The following is a 16,436-nucleotide window of genomic DNA, read 5'->3' on the forward strand; positions in this document are numbered from 1 at the left end:
GAGGGCACTGCCATCCAGCCCTGGTTGATGAGCCACCAAACATGGCAGCTGTCCTTGTCTCCTTTCATCTCTCTCTGTGCCTCCTACAACATCCACAGGTGCAGGCCTTACCAAGGGATTGGCCCTGTTCCAAGGGCTGTACATATATTTCCTCACTTGGTGATCCCAATAAACTTACGAGCAAAATACTGTTGCCACTCTCACCTGATGGATGAGGGAACTGAGGCTCTGCCGGGATTGGGTCTCCCCGTAAGTGTCCTAGGATGTATCTGGGGTCACATAGTAAGTAGCATGGCCATATGGTCAACTGCCGCATTATACTGGCTCGGAACCCACAGACCCTCAGTCCCCAGCCCTGCCCTTCACCCCCGGGAGCCGGTCCTTGTGTTGGAGTTCCACTGGCCCGTGACCTCCAAGTGCCTCTGTCCTTGAGCAGCAGCTGGAGAACTTCTGGCATAGTACACACCGGAGCGTGGGCATCTGCCGATGAATCACTCCAGGTCTTGTCCTCTTGACTGACCGCCTGAAACTTGACGTCTTCATGGCCAAGAGACGGCCTGTGACCCAGCAGCCTGCTTTTCTGAACCTTCCCTCCCCCTGCTGCCATCTGTGCCCCACCTGTCGGGTGGGCGTGGCCTCAGCCTCTGGCTGTTGCCTTTGGTGTCTCCCTCCTTGTGGGTGGGCACCTTCATCCTGGGGCAGGCATGGCACTCCAACATTCACCCCAAAATGCAGCCCCTCACGAGCACACCGGAGCACCCGAGGTCTCTTACTTGTTGGTGTTTGTCTCTCCAAAGCTACAGGGTCAGTCCCTTATGGGTGCCACAGGGCCTGGCTGAGGACTGGTGCCTGGTGGACTGTGCCTGGGAACTTGGTAATGGCTTGCCACAGCTGCCCCTGGTGTGGCCCTGTCCACCTCCTCTCCACCCCCCAACAAGCAGTTGCTGCTGCTTCTTGGGTTTACAATTTCCAAGCTGGGTGCCCTGGAGTCTGATCTGCTGGGGGTCCGTTTCTCATCATAGCTGCTCCAGTGGCTCTTAGAGCACAGCCATATCTGGGCCAGTGTCAGTGTTTTTGGTGCATCTGCCATCTTCCCGCACACTATTATTTACGCTCTCTTTTTTTCTCTATAAATTATTAAGTTTATATGAAAGGGAAGCTTTATATTACAATGTAAGTTGAAAAGCAAAGCAGTATTATTATGAATGAATAACTGTGGGTGTTAGCATGTATTAATTAAAGTCGACCCATGTGTCATTAGGAATCATCAGAGTTTGATTTGATGCATGCCTCTGGTGCTCCTGGAGGGGAGAATGAGCAGTGGGGACATTGGGCTCGTCGTGAACTGAAGCCAAGAATGGGAAGGCAGTTGCTGTGGTGGGTAGCTATGCCCAGACATTGGTGCTGGGCAGAGCGGGGCATCAGCAGTGTGGATCTATCAGTCTCAGAGCCTGCCAGTGTGGCTTTCCACGTCTGTGTGCCCAGGGGCCGGGGGTGTGGCCACAGCCGTGGGCTCTGTCTGAAATCCCTCTCTTGGTTTAGGACCAACTCCATCGCACTCATCATGGATGTCCGCCTGGCGTTGAGATGGCCGCCCTGGGGGATGAGCAAGAAAAGAATGAAGCCCCCCGCGAGTGTCCGGTGGCTGCTGTCGACACTTGCTCTCTGCTACCTAATGAATCAAGCAGATGGCCAGAAGAGGGGTAAGTGCATGAGCCTCATAGAGAAGCAGCAAGTTGCAGTTTTATTTCCGTTTTGACCATGAAGTGATTATTTAGCTTTCTTGAACACTTCCCCAGCTTTAGGCACTTAAAAATAAATTTTTCTATAACTTTTTTTCCTATATACTTTCAGATTTTCCCCCAACCCCCATGAAGTTGTTCATGTATAATCTGTATTCAGTAGAGTTTACCCATTAGGATCTGTTTCTGTAATTTTGGTAGCTCGCACAAGAAATGGCCCCCAGCACAGTCAGAACACGCTCGGGTCAGAGCATCCCTGTGCCCGTGCAGGTGCTATGGTCCGCCCTGCTCCCAGCCAGCGCTGCTGCGTCCTTCTGTTTGTGTCGTACAAATAAAATCTCAGTGCCTTCTGGTGTGTGTGCTCTCGTGTGACGTAACTGTATACTAAGAATGGTTTTGTAGATCCTTACCTGACGTACATCTGTAAAGGATGTCATTATGCTGCTGTCTCTTGGTTTAGTTTTTATATTTTCTTCCACAATTAAAACAGTTCTCTCTTATTTCCCCAAGGTCATTAATTTAAATAGCCATATTATATGACTGCTGATTTTAATGTGACTGCTTCCAGCTCAGTGTTGCTGCTTTCTGTCTTATGTAAATACTTTATCATTTATTTCTGCTATTGGTATTATCCTAACATTGTATAAAAATGCAAGAAAAAGCCCATTTTCATTAGCATTCACAGAGAATATAGGCTAGAGTACTTTCCACCCAGCAGTGGTTTTTTCCTGCCTTCCCCCCATTTCCTGGCCCTTCGCTCCTCTTCCTCTTCTCTCGTCTGCCCTCCTTCCCTCTTTCCTTCCGGGGTAATCTTGTTCTGCACTGCTCATACAGTCTACTCATTATGTCATGATTTTTCACAGATGTAGGCATTAGCAGGATTATGAGTTTTTTACAGATTTATTTTATTTTTATTGAAAAGTCAGATATATGGAGAGGAGGAGAGACAGGAAGATCTTCCGTTCGATGATTCACTCCCCAAGTGGCCAAAACGGCCGGAGCTGTGTCGATCCAAAGCCAGGACCCTGGAGCCTCCTCTGGGTCTCCCACGCAGGTGCAGGATCCCAAGGCTTTGGGCCATCCTCAACTGCTTTCCCAGGCCACAAGCAGGGAGCTAGATGGGAGGCGGAGCTGCCGGGATACAAACTGGCATCCATATGAGATCTTGACACGGGCGAGGCAAGGGTTTAAGCTACTGGGCTACTGTGCTGGGCCCAGAATTGTAATTTTTTTAAATCTATTTTTATTGGAAAGAGAGGGAAGGAGAGATGAAGAAGGTCTTCCATCTGCTGGTTCACTCCCCAAATGGCCACAAAACAGCCAAGTTAAGCCAATCTGAAGCCAGGAGTTTCTTCCTGGTCTCCCATGCGAGTGTTAGGTCCCAAGACTTTGAACCATCCTCTACTGCCTTCCCAGGCCACAGCAGTGAGATGGAAGGGAAGTGGAACAGCCAGGACACGAACCAGTGCCCATATGGGATGCCGGTACCACAGGGTGGAAGATATAACACCAGCCCCCGCAGTCTTCTGATTTTGGTGTTCAGTTGTTCAGGCTCACACCACCTACTAGTAGGAACTCAGTACTATTTTACTGGCAACCTGAAGGTCAGCAGTGGGTTTTCTGTGTCAGATAGCAGCAGTGAAGTGCAGTGAGCATCAGCGGGGCTGCAGTGGACATCAGGGAGGCCACAGTGGGCAACAGTGGACACCAGGCTGCAGGGGGAAAAGTGAGGTCATAGTAACTAGGGTGCGTGGAGCTGGATAGGAGTGTATGAGACACATTGTTTTTTTCCTCCTCCTCCCTCCCTCCCTGCCTTCTTTCTTTCCTTCCTTTTTCCCTCTCTCCTCCTTTCTGTTCCTTCCTCCCTTCCTGTCTTTCTCTCTCTGTTCCTGCCCCCTCTTCCTTTCCATTCCATAAATGGCGCTGTGGGAGGAGCGAGCAGAGGTGCTCAAGTTCCCCAGCCTGTGCCGGCCTTATCATTGAATCTGCATCTTTAGTCTCTCCTTCCATTAGCTTCCTGGAAGCAGAGTCTTTGCTGGAACCTAAATTTCAGATTGGTCCAGCAGCTGGCTGACTTTCATCCTGTTACTCTCTAGCATTCTTGAGTTTATGCTAGAAATCAAGATACCTGAGACTGCAGGATCCTCTCTGACCAGAGACCGTGGCCCTACAGCTCAATGTCATGCTGAGAGCTGGGCACGGTGCGGGTGCCGCTGGCTTAGCCATTGCTCCTTGGGTGGTAAACACATGTTCCTTCCTCTGCAGGGTCCCCTCGGGAGCTGAAGTGTGTGACTAACAATTTTGACATATGGGACTGTTCCTGGAAGATGCCCTCTGGAACAAGTCACGGGACCCAGTACGAAATCTGCATTGAAGACAGGTAATGGAAGTTCTTTCATGAATTTACAGCTACAACCAAGAGTGTCTCTGGGCCCTGATTTTAGAATGCAGAGGTTTTATTCTGGAATCTAAAAACATAAAATTCTGACTCCTAGCTCTCTGTTTCTTGAATCTTGTTCTTTGGGTCTGATATCAGTCAAGGTGGAAACAGAGCTTTGGTCCTTTGCATAACAGTGCGCCACACGCCTCCAGTACACCTGTGCCCTGGGGGAGTGTGCTGGTCTGCCCTAGCCAGGACCACCCATGAAAGCTGGGCCTGCCCCTGGTTGTGCCTGCCAGGAAAGGCATCTCAGCACATGGGCATTCACTGTCTGACCTAAGGTCTAGGGCAAGCGCAGAGGCTGGATGGCATGTTGGCTATAGCCATAGAGGCCCAGTTCCTACTTTTTGCTTCCCTGCCATCTCAGCTGTGTGATCTCACAGATCAAGGGGTGCTGGGGGAGCCATGTCATGTCTGCATCCCAAGAAGCAAGAAGGAACAAGAAAGGATGCTTTTCTTTAAGGGACTTGCTCATTTCAATGGTCAGAACCCAGTCTGATGCCCAAAGCCAGTTAACCAGAGGCTGGGAAATCCATCTTGCTAGCTGGTGGAGGCAGTGTGCCCAGGAAACCCTGGGTTGGGTTCCATGTTACTAGGGAAAAGGAAAGGGGAGTGACCGTTAGGAGGTGGCTGGCAGGCTCCATCACGCCACCTTGCCCTCTCCTCCCAAGTCATCTTAGGTTAGAAGCTTCTGAGCCTAGAGTGGAGCCCTGGGGCTTGCTTGTTCTCTGGACCAGTTCCTGTTGGCTTTTCCCCTAATTCCTTTCTGCACGCCCTGGGTTGCCTAGCAGTGCCAGAGGCGTTCAGCTTGGCTCTCCCAGCTGGTTTGCTGATGAATGGTCCTAAGGTAGAAGTGATCCATGTACATTTAAATCCGTCAGATCCCGCCCCACTCAGTATGTCTTTATGTAGCATCATTCTTAACACCAGGGCAGTGTATTGGCCAAGGGTCGAGCTGGCTTGTGTTGCAGAAACAACCTTCAGAGCCTGGCCATTTCCTGCTGTGTCCCATGTCTGGGGGAGGTCAGCCAGGATCCATGCCCGGGTCTCTCTCTTGGAACACCAGATCTTAGCAGGCTGGTGGTAGAGGAAAGACAAGGGAATCAGCTGCACTGGCTTTGAAAGCTTCCTTCCTGGACTGATGGACTCAGTGGTCGCTTTACTTTCTGTGGCCCTGTGTTGCTCCAGAAGGCCTGAGTGCAGAAGGGGGAAAGCCTGAGACTGGGTAAATAGCGCAGGTGCCCACCACAAGCCACCCTGAGAAAGAAGTTAGTCTGCAGCAAATAGAATGGGAGGCTCAGGTGCTGGCCGGGGAAGTTAGGTGAGAGGGGTCAAGGGAAGTGCCGATCAGAGAAGCCAGCTAAGCAGGGCAGTCGGGGATCTGCACGTTTCATTTTCTCAGCCGTTAGAAGGGCGTGAGGATGCCCCAGCCTGGGCAGGTACTGGGTACTGGTACTTGCACATGTACTGTAGAACGATTTGAAGAATTTCGGTGCTTTCGGGTTGTTGGTGCCTAAGCTGTGTGAGTCGAGATGCGGCTGAGCCAGCCCTGCCAGGGCCCATTGCTGGTGCTGAGGCCTGTACTGGTGGTGGGTCGGGTTAGGGATACAAAGCACCGGCATTCCCTTTGCCCCAGGGAGAGCTTCCTTGAAAAATTAGAAGCCAACATGAGTAATCCTACAAGGAATGTAAACCTGTCCTATAGAAATACAAAGGGCTGTGGGACAAGACAGGAAAATATTGTTTTGTCTACGAGGCACTGACTGGAGCACTGGGAGTGTTTGGAAAGTGGCACCAGTATGGATGTTTTAGTCACCCATGACCCAAGGCAGAGGAGCAGGCCATTGCGGAGGTGTTTAGCAAGGTGACAGGTGGGCATTCTGCCGCTTTCCTGAGCAGCCCCCAGTCCCCCTCAGCCTGAGGATCTGTGTTGGGGCTGATGTCCCAGGGTCAGTGCTCACGGGGGCAGGTGGCCAGGGAAGGCTGAGGGGCACCAGAGTAGCTACACTCCCAAAGTCCGGGCCGTCCCCTTTGTGTTTAGTTGCTTTACTTTTTGGTACAAGCCATAGTTACTCTTGCTGCCACCCCACTGGCAAAATTACTGTTAACCTCTCTTTGTTCAGTCTTAAAGTACAATTCTACCTGCGTGATTTTGTGTCTAAAGCAGTCTAAGGTATTTTCATTGTGTGTTGTGTTAGATTTTTATGAAAATTGCACTAGTCATTTCATCTGATTAAAATTTGATTTATTATATTGCAGGTCCCATTCTTGTTATCACTCCGAGAAAGCGAATGTTAAAATCCCAGCTCTTTCAACTGGTGATCACATATTAACCATTAGTTCTCATAGCGATTTGGAGAGTTCTAGAAGCAGATTCACACTAAATGAAAAAGATGTTTGTAAGTATTTGGAAAGAAGCTTTTAAGAGTGAACAGTGCTGCTATTAGTATTATGTTGCTGTGTAGCTGGCAGAAGCTTCCTGTTCTTTGAATTTTCATTTGTTACACTAATTCTTTCATTTTCCTAGCAACCTCATTATGGGTTGAGAGGAAGGAAGCCGACTGGGTTTCTGGTCAACCAAAACAGACACCCTCCCCCCCGAGCATTTGAGGTCCCTCCACCCCCACCCCCCGGTCAGTACTCTGCCTTTGGCCTCCTTGAGTCCCGTGTGTGAGCTCCAGGATTTCTCAGGCGTCCCTCGCTCTGACAGTACTCACTGAGCACCCATGCCAAAGGAGCTTCTGTCCTTGAGCGTCATGTCAGCTGTGCACCTCTGGGGACACAGTCTATCCAGTAGCTGTGTGCTGAGTGTCTCCTTCAGGAGGAGGGCAGGGCTCTGTCTCCCACACTGAGCACTGGGTATAGTGCTGCACACAGGGCAAGCATGCATTACAAACCTGTTAATGGGGTGTCTAGATCCAAGGCCATGGAAGATTGGGATTGCACGGTCAACCCAGGCTGACCAAGATGGGCGTTTTGCTCTGCAGCAAGACCCAAGCAGTCTTGACCTTTGTCAGCTGTGGACTGTTGTCGTGGAGTGGCATTGTAGTGATGTCATTGACAAGTTCTGACAGGGTGACTGGCTTTGAAGCCAGGGAAAGACAAGACAGCTGGCTTGGTGCTTTGTCTAATTGTGTGAACAGGATGTCTGTGTGAGGTGGTCTGTGTCTGTTAATCCTTAAATGGATTTTCCCTGTTTATTACAGGGTTCAGAGTTCTTTGCAACCTGCAAAATGTAATAGGTTTTTTCAAATTTCTATGCAAATCTACATTATTTAATTTTTAAGTTCTCATTTGAAAGGCAGAGTTACAGAAAGAGAAGGGAGAAAAGAGAGAAGAGATTCACTCCCTAAGTGGGCACAATGGCCGAAACCAGGAGCCAGGAGCTTCTTCCAGGTCTCCCGTGTGGGTGTAGGGACCCCAAGTACTTGGGCCATCTTCCTCTGCTTTTCCAGGTGCCTTAGCAGGCTGCTGGAGTCCAAGTGGAGCAGCCAGGACACAAACTGGTGCCCTGTTTGTATGGGATGCAGCCACTGCAGGTTGGTGCCCGCCCTTTGCCACAGTGCCAGTCCCCATGTATTTACTCAGTGGATAGATAGTATCCCACCAAATGATGATAGCAGAATTATTTAAAGGAATCTATTATAATGATTTTATTTCCAGTTTTAAAATATCATAACCTGTGCTTTAATGAACATCTGTTGCACATACATGTTTATGGATTTGTTCGAGTTACCTAAACTAAATTTCTAGAATCAAAATCTAGGTTGAAAACATTCCCTGTCTCAGATACGATTGTGAAACAGTTCTCCAAAGACTTTTGTCTTCATATTCCATGAACATCGCATCGATGTGCCTGTTTTCCCACATTATTATCAAGACCAGGCAGTACCCGTCTCTGTTTTTCTTGCGTTTCTAATATGTTGGCCCCAAGTTGTATCACTGTTGCCTTTCTTTTTTTCATTCCTGTGACGCCTTGGAAGCCTCGCTCATCAGCAGTATTTGTCTTTCATAAAGTTTTTCTCGTGTTACTCAGCATTTCCCTCATCAGCTCCCAGGCGATCTCTCCGTATTATGATTACTGTCATATTTGCTGCCAATGTTTTTCTTTTGGTTTATAGTTTTTAAAAGTGATACTTTCATTCCTCTAGTTTGCGTTTTTGTGTAATAGAATCTCTTGCCATTTTTATTCATGTGTTTGTGATTTTGCTATCATGTTTGATTTAAATCTTTCTGCCATCTGGAATTATTTTGTAATTTTGTGATGAAAATATGAGGATATAATGTAATTTTAATGCAAATTCTGAAAATTCCTGGCATCTGTCAAGAGTGCCAGTTTGTGTTGCCTGATCGTTTTAGTAGGTAACGAAAGTTCTTGTCTAGGAAGTTATTTGAAAAATGGTAGTGTTAGATTAAAAAAATAAAAGTGAAGGCAAATCAAGACAGATTCTGGGAGAGGGGCGGTTAAAAGATGCTTGTTTTTCATACAGCAGGTAGTTTACAGGTAGCATTTTAAAGAATAACAGTGAGTCAGAAAGGGAGGGTGGGTGCCTGTCTCAGTCTCTTGATTCCTTCAGGTGGATCCTAAGTTAAACAGAGGCTGGGGAGACTGCTCCTGTGCAGAGGGCCGGCAGTCAGGCCTCTCCGGCAGGGCGCAGACTCAGGCCCTAGGCCCCTCCCACAGGCCCCATCCTTCCCACTGTGGCCCTGGGGTCCAAGGTGCAGTGAATGAATTTAGGAGGGCATGGCCTTCAGACCCTAGCAGGGCATCAGCCCCTCTTGGAGCACTGATGATGTGTGGGGGAAGCACTTTGGTACTGCGGTGCCATCGCTGTGCAGTAGAGGGGCCGGGCTTGCTGACATTTGCTCCTAAATGCAAGTAGGAGAATCTGTTTTCTCTAGATCTGCAGGCAACTTCAGAAGTGTACATATAAAGCAAAGGTTTTATCAGCACACACATTGTAAATATTCAGTGCGCCAAGGGAAAGTATGGAAAGAAAAAAAAACCTAAGACCTACAATGTCCAAGTTTCTTAAAATAACCTGAAAATTTGGATCACTGTGAGGCAGAATAAATAATGTAGGTCCTATTTAAAAAAAAAAAAAAAGAGTCCAGGGAAGGCTCCTCTCTCCTGTTATTCTAAGGAAGGGAGACCATGTAAATTACAGATGAAGCTTCACTAGCTTAGCAATCGCTAACTAAATGCCTTTCCTACCCAGAGCTCTGCGTTCTTAGGAAGCTAGCTTGCAGCACTGTCCTCAGATGTCGGTTTTGAAAAGAAACGCAGATGGCTGTGTAGAAAGGAGTAGAGCAGTGGTTTTTTAAAAATCAGTTGTAATGAAGGCTGTTAGTGTCATTAGTTTGAAAGGTTGGCTAGGACTTGTATTTATTTATTTTTTTAATAATGATTACATGGTTGATCAGGGTGGGAAGGATCGATGTTTAGGGAAAATTGGGTGAATTCATTGCTTCCAAATATGCTATTTCTTCTTGTTTCTGGGAGAAGAGGAGAGACAGAGGGGGAACCACTCATGACTTTCCACATGTCCCAGTACCCAGGGATGAGGAACCGTCACCTCACATCAACCCAGAGTCTCAGTGTACATAGTCCGAGGGGTCTGTCCAAGTGGCGTGGATAGTTCTGAAGTGCTACCAATTTCACCGATCCAAGGATGATGTCACCCTGCCAATGTCTGTTGGCTCCATTCACTGAGATTTTTTGTTGTCATCATTTGGAGTTGTTGTCCAGTTAGTTCTGTTCTTCTTTTGCTATAGCACCAAATGTGCTGCCATCTTCTGCTTTTACAACAGGATCTGTGCCCACTACTCTGCCTTTTTTATTAACTAAGGCATGTTCTCGCAGGTGAGTCCAAATACCTGGGCCAGGTGTCCCAAGCATCGCTGAATCCCCCTACCCTGGAGCTCACAAACCTGACAAATGCACCTTCTTGAAGCACTTTTTGTATTCTGCCATCTCTGCAGTGACTTAATCATTGAGACAGTCTGGGTTTTTCATTTATTTGAAAAGCATGTTTACAGAGAAGGCAGGGAGAGATTCTTCACTACTCTGATCCGCTGGTTCAGCCCTAGGTCAGCACAGCTGCTAGAGCTGAGCTGATCTGGAGCCAAGAGTTTCCTCCAGGTCTCCCACTTGGGTGCGAGGAACCAAGGATCTGGGCCATGTTCCCACTGCTGTCCCAGTTCACAGATAGGGGAAGTGGAGCAGCCAAGACAAAAAACAGTGTCCATAAGGGATGCTGGCGCCACAGGGTGCAGGAGTAGCCTGTTGAGCTGTGGCGCTGGCCCCACACGTTGAGAAAGTCTTGCCGTTGTCGTAAGGCCTGGCCTGCAGCCGGCCAGAAGGTCCCCAGCCTGAGGACATTAGAGTATGGTAAGAACTCGGGTGCCGTTTGTGTTAGAGAATGTCTGGTCAGTGATTTTCTCAAGTTGGCCTAATTAATCTTTGGGAGCCACCTAATAGAGATGTTTTCCATTTGTTTCAAGAATTCACTTTTAATTCATGATTGTTCTTAAGAAGGCATAGTTGAAAGTTAATCTGGAAAAAAACTGTTTTAACTAATTTTTCTATTTCCTTTTTTTTTAAAGCCTTAATTCCAGATCCCCCCGAGATCTTGAATGTGTCTGCAGATTTCTCAACCTCCACATTATCTCTGCAATGGAATGACAGGGGCTCCACCACTCCCCGCCGCTCAGCTGTCACCTGGGAGATTAAAGTGCTCCGTAAGGAGAGTATGGAGCTTGTCAAATCAGTAAGTTCTAACAAACGTAGGAATTTTTTTCCCTATGCCATTTAAATAATAAAAACAATAATTGTTGGGCCAGGCGGCGTGGCCTAGCGGCTAAAGTCCTCACCTTGAACGCCACGGGATCCCATATGGGCGCCGGTTCTAATCCCGGAAGCTCCACTTCCCATCCAGCTCCCTGCTTGTGGCCTGGGAAAGCAGTTGAGGACGGCCCAAAGCTTTGGGACCCTGCACCCGTGTGGGAGACCTGGAGGAAGAGGTTCCTGGTTCCCGGCTTCAGATCGGCGCGCATCGGCCCGTTGCAGCTCACTTGGGGAGTGAATCATCGGACGGAAGATCTTCCTCTCTGTCTCTCCTCCTCTCTGTATATCTGACTTTGTAATAAACTGAATAAATCTTTAAAAAAAAAAAATAACTGTTAAAAACATTTGAAAGGCTATGTCAAACGAGCTTTTGAATTATTCAGAGAGTAATCAGATGTGATTTGAAAATCACTTGTTAATTATGTATTATGGTAATGCACCACTATTATTAAAGTTTCAGGAAATTAAGGGAAGGATAAGCCACTTCAACACAGTATTTTTTTTTCTTTGTGTATCTGGCCCAGTCCTTGAACAGATTATTCATTTGAGAGACAGAGAACTCCCCAGGATGGGGAGGTGAAAAAATTTTATATAAATCTGTGAACCTAAGTGTAAGAACCTGAAATAATGTTCTTGAGTTTAGTGCGTGCTTTTCCCTCTCAGATGCTCAGACCCTGTGAGTGCATAGTTGCCTGATGAGCTGCGTGCAGTATGCTCCTACTCTAAGGGATGCTGAGGAGCAGTGTCGCCAAGTTTGACATCTGGTCCAGAGCAATTTTGCCTTCAGCTTTTCATTCATCTTCCCTCATAGATGTGGAGTAGGCATCATTATAAGAGCATCTCAGATTTTACAGTTTATTTCCCTGATTATATACTTAGATAAGATAGTAAATACAATTATTTTCTGCCTAGAGTCATTACTGTTTGTCCTTTTTAGCAATGTAGGTGTATTTTTCCTAGAACAGCAACCATCATTGCAGTTTATTACAGTTTTCTACAGTTTTTGGTCATCGTAATTGTTGCTATTATTTCAACTGAGAGTTTCTTTAAAAATAGGGAAAATCTTATTGGAACCATGGTTCACCTCGGTGGAACTTGTTGCTTTTCGGCTTCTGTAGAGGGTGGTTAGGCTGGGCCTTCTAGGTGGAGCACTCCTGAAGTATTTTAGGTGTTCTCTGCCCTGTTCACTGGCCCCAGACAAGTTTATTTGGTGGTAGGAATCTGGCTACCAGGGTCCCAGAAGCTGAGTGGGGAAGGGGCAGGGATGTCCCCGTATAGCTCAGCAGTCCCCTAGGTTTGCAAGGTGGTCTCCATCCTCAGCTCCTCTGAAGAGTGTTCAGTCCACAGGTGTTCGGCTTCAGTTTTCCAGGACCCCAGTCTCCATTCTTCTGCCAAGGTGAACATGGGCACTCTCGTAGCAGCATGGGGTGTACAAGATGTGCTGTCCACCAGCAGCTTTAGGAAAGGCCGTCTTTGCGTTGAGCAGTCCTTCGGCCTGCATTTCCAGGATATCCTGGGACAGCTAGTGCTCAACTCCTTGGTGTCTCCATCTTAGAAGCCAGGTCATATCCTAGCTTTTCACACCAGAGGCCTCAGTCAGCGTTCTCAGATTGTCAGCGTGGGTTCCCCTTGGCCGTCCTGCTTTCAGGTTTCTGAAATTTTCATGTTTCTTCAACCCCTGAGTTTTGTGCTTGAGCGTCGATATGGATTTCCTAGAGATCATTTGTCGTTGGTTTCGAGGGTAGCGGATAGAGACAGGGAAGCACGTTTGTGGATTGTCTTTAACCAAATGTCCCGAAATATTTTCTTGCCTGTTTCTCACAATTGAGATTAATACTTTATATTCATTGTAAGTTGTATATTTTAAAATAAAGTTAAAAATATAGGATGCTTATGTAGAAAACAATTTTGCTGAAATTGTCCTCCTGTCTTTGACTTTGACTCTCGGAAATACAAACCCCTGATTTTTTTTTTAAACCATGAAAAAAGGATATCAGACAGTGTCACATTTTGTTGTATGCTACATTTTTTAATCAGTCTTTATTTTCATTTTATTTGAAACCAGACAGAGGGAGCTCTCCAAATTTCTCCAAGCTACTAAGGCTAAACCAACCCAAAACCAGGAGCCCAGGACCCCACCTGAGTCTCTCACATGGGTGGCAGGAAAGGACTAGGGGTAACACCTGCTGCTTCCCAGAGAGCTCATTGACAGGAAGCTGGATTGGATGTGCAATACTCAGGACTTGAACCAGGCACTGCACTGTGGGATGTGGGAATCCCAAGCGGAAACCTTTGCATTGAGCCAAGCACCACCCTTTACAATATTTAATATTTTGAAGACCCTCATCATCTTACGTGCTAATACATATGTAATAGGACCTACCTCTGTAGTGAACATGAATGAATCCTGTTAGGCATTAAAGAAAACGTGTTTACAAAAGGACAAAGCTTTAACTTAGCCGATAATTGTATAGTTTACTATTTCCTGGTTCTTAATGAAAGCTGAACAAACTAGCATTTGGATATTTGGTTTTATGTTTGTATTCACTTCTAGGCAACCTACAACACAACCCTAAGTGGTAGAGATAAACTTCATCATTGGAATTGGACCTCAGACATGCCGTTGGAGTGCGTCACTCACTTTGTGACAATCAGACGCTACATTGATGACCTTCACTTCTCTGGTCACAAAGAATGGAGTGATTGGAGCCCAGTGAAGAACGTTTCTGGTAAGCTTGTATTAGAGATTTGTGTGTGTGTGGTAAATGAATTACTATTGTTTACAGGTATGGTTTAATTTAATCCTCTGCTTTCTAAGCTGCTGTTGGCTGCCTGAGGATCACCTCGGTCACTGCCACGCCCACCCTGCCAGGAGGCGTTGATTTAAGTAGTTGAGGTAGACTGCACAAGTCTGTCTTTGAAGAACTGAGTAACTGGGTATATATCCAAGTTGGGAAATCACTGTGGTGGGCACTGGAGAATAACCAAAAATTGTATGTGTATGGTAATGAGATAAAATCTGCTTTAAAATGATTATAAGAGGTGAACATTTAGCAGGTAATCCAGTTGGAGTGCTGGAGTCCAACATTGCAGTGCCTGGCTTTGGCTTCTGGCTGTGTGCCCTGGTGCAGCTTCTAGCTGATGGGGACCTTGGGAGGCAGTGACTGAAGTAACTGGATTCTTGCCACCCATTTGGAAGACCCAGGTTGAGCTCCTGGCCCGGCTCTGGGTTTTGCGTGTACTGAGGGAGTGAACCGGCAAAGAACATCTCTGTGCCTGTCTGCCTTGCTCTCTGCCTCTCAAAAAAAAAAAATAATAATCTTCAATTTCTGGTTCACAATACAGACCTGAGAGGCTGCCAGACGTATTGGTAGACCTGGCAGTCCACACACACACACACACACACACACACACACAAGGCATCATCTGTGCATTAAATAAAAGCCACAGGTAGCATGTCAGCAGTGTAGGGGAAGGACAGGGACAGTCATGGACAGTCAAATGAAGTCCTGAAAGAGATTGGTCACTGCCTTAGGGAGACCACTATCATGACCGTCCCAAGAAATGAGGGAGGGCCTGGAAGCAGGTGGATCACTAAGGAAAGCGCACCGGCAGTGAGATGAGAACGTGCAGTGAGCTGGAGTCATCAGCCGGGACTGTTTGACAAGACAGGAGTAGAACCAAGGCAGCTGGCTGCTGGCCGCTGGCCGCGTTCACTGAGACTGACAATATGAACCCCCAGGCAGAAAGGGGAATCTTCTGTTTGTCATGTGGAAGTGACTGGGCAGTGAGGCTTAGAGGGAGCTGGTGGCGGAACAGGGCCTCCAGGTGAGGAACTGTGCTGCCGGTGTGGACTTGGGGGTCCTCCACGGTACAGGTGTATGACATGGCATTCCCTTCATCCTGAGGTCGTAATGTGTGGAGAGAGGTATGGGGGCCAAGGACAGTCATTAGAACTATCGATGGTTAAGGACAGGGTGGAAGGGAGACCCATAGCCAGAGGGTTACAGGAGCCCAGGGAAGTTTCTAAACTTCCCAGAGAGGAGGAATTTTAGAAAAGACAACTTCCCATCGAAGGGGAAAGTTCCGAAGAAGCAGCCATGGAGTTGAGCTGTCTGGGTAGAGTGTTGGAAGAAGCCAGGTGGCAATAGAGTGCATGCGTGAAAGGAAAATAGAAATAATGGGAAAGATTGGCTTTTGACAGGAACTGCAGAAGGTGTGACCTTAAACTGTAGTAAAGAGTAAGAAGTACAGAAAGTAAGGAGTACAGAAAAATTGCTTTTGGAGATAGTAGAGTACTTGAACATCTGTTTACACCAATGGAAAATTAGGAATCTTCTCTAAAATGTGGAATAATTAGAAGGAATTGAATTGTTTAACGAGTGCTTCTTTCTGGTGTGGGTATTTTTCACATGTGTCTATAAGTACATGAACCGGAACCTTGAGAATCACAGGCTTTAACCTGTGGCCTTAGAAGGTGGCCCAGGATGCACTGCTGCTCCCCAGCCATCACTCCTTCACAGACAGGTGGAAACACACACACTTCTGTTTCTCGTGTGTGATTTACTGCTTTGAAATCTTGGGGACGTATTCCAACTTTTGGGGAGCCGTTTGTTAGGAGGTATCTGACAGTGTGTCGGGCATTTCCTGGGCTTTTTTTTTTTTTTAAATAATGTTATGAGAAATTCTATCTGTGGAGGCTGTTTTACATGAAAGACTCTAAAATATTTATGATGCCGTTTGTTATTTCCAGGGATCTCTGATTCCCCTACCAAGGTTTTCCCTCAAGACAGAGTGGTACTGATAGGCTCAGATGTAACGTTTTGTTGTGTAAGTAAAGAAAAAGTGTTGTCAGCACAGATCGGCCAAACAATTTGTCCCCTAATTCATCTTGATGGGGAAAACGTTGCTATCAAGATCCATAATATTTCTGCTTCTGCAAACAGTGGAACTAACGTGGTCTTCACAACAGAAGATAACATATTTGGAACCGTGATTTTTGCAGGATGTAAGTATAGAGTTTTCGAGAGAGGGTTCCTATTAACCTATTTTGTCCTCTGTGAGAATGTTCTTCTCATTCATTGGTTTTGGTAGTTGGTTCTGTTTCTTTCTTAGTTCTTTGTCCTGTCACATATACAGTGGTAGACAAAGGCCTCCCACTTCCGCATGTTGTAGCATGACCGTCAAGCTTGTTTTCTGCCTATCTCTGTGTAACTTCTGTGAATTTTGTGAAGGTTTCGAAACTCCAGCTGCTAATGTTTAAGTTCTTACTTCAAGGCATTTGTTGGGTCAGAGGTAGTTAGTCTAACATTCCTTCATCCAGAGTGTTTTGGGAATTGTGCAGATTGGTTTCCCACCTAAATAAGATAAGCCTTCTTCAGTAATGAAAGAATTGTATTGATTTTAC

General features: G+C 46.8%; 1 protein-coding gene across 2 annotated transcripts in view; it reads left to right on the top strand.

The window, feature by feature from the left end:
• The window catches only part of LIFR (LIF receptor subunit alpha), a 57,871-nt gene that overhangs the window by 20,018 nt on the left and 21,417 nt on the right, over positions 1-16,436 (top strand). For both annotated transcript variants that reach the window (XM_058680145.1, XM_058680146.1), the window contains exons 2-7: positions 1,543-1,703; positions 4,008-4,122; positions 6,442-6,581; positions 10,789-10,952; positions 13,584-13,758; positions 15,783-16,037. In XM_058680145.1, coding sequence (XP_058536128.1) covers positions 1,543-1,703; positions 4,008-4,122; positions 6,442-6,581; positions 10,789-10,952; positions 13,584-13,758; positions 15,783-16,037 — 1,010 coding nt within the window. The remainder of the gene's footprint in view (positions 1-1,542; positions 1,704-4,007; positions 4,123-6,441; positions 6,582-10,788; positions 10,953-13,583; positions 13,759-15,782; positions 16,038-16,436) is intronic.

The sequence above is a fragment of the Ochotona princeps genome, chromosome 23 (genome assembly GCF_030435755.1).
Source record: "Ochotona princeps isolate mOchPri1 chromosome 23, mOchPri1.hap1, whole genome shotgun sequence".
NCBI lineage: Eukaryota > Metazoa > Chordata > Mammalia > Lagomorpha > Ochotonidae > Ochotona > Ochotona princeps.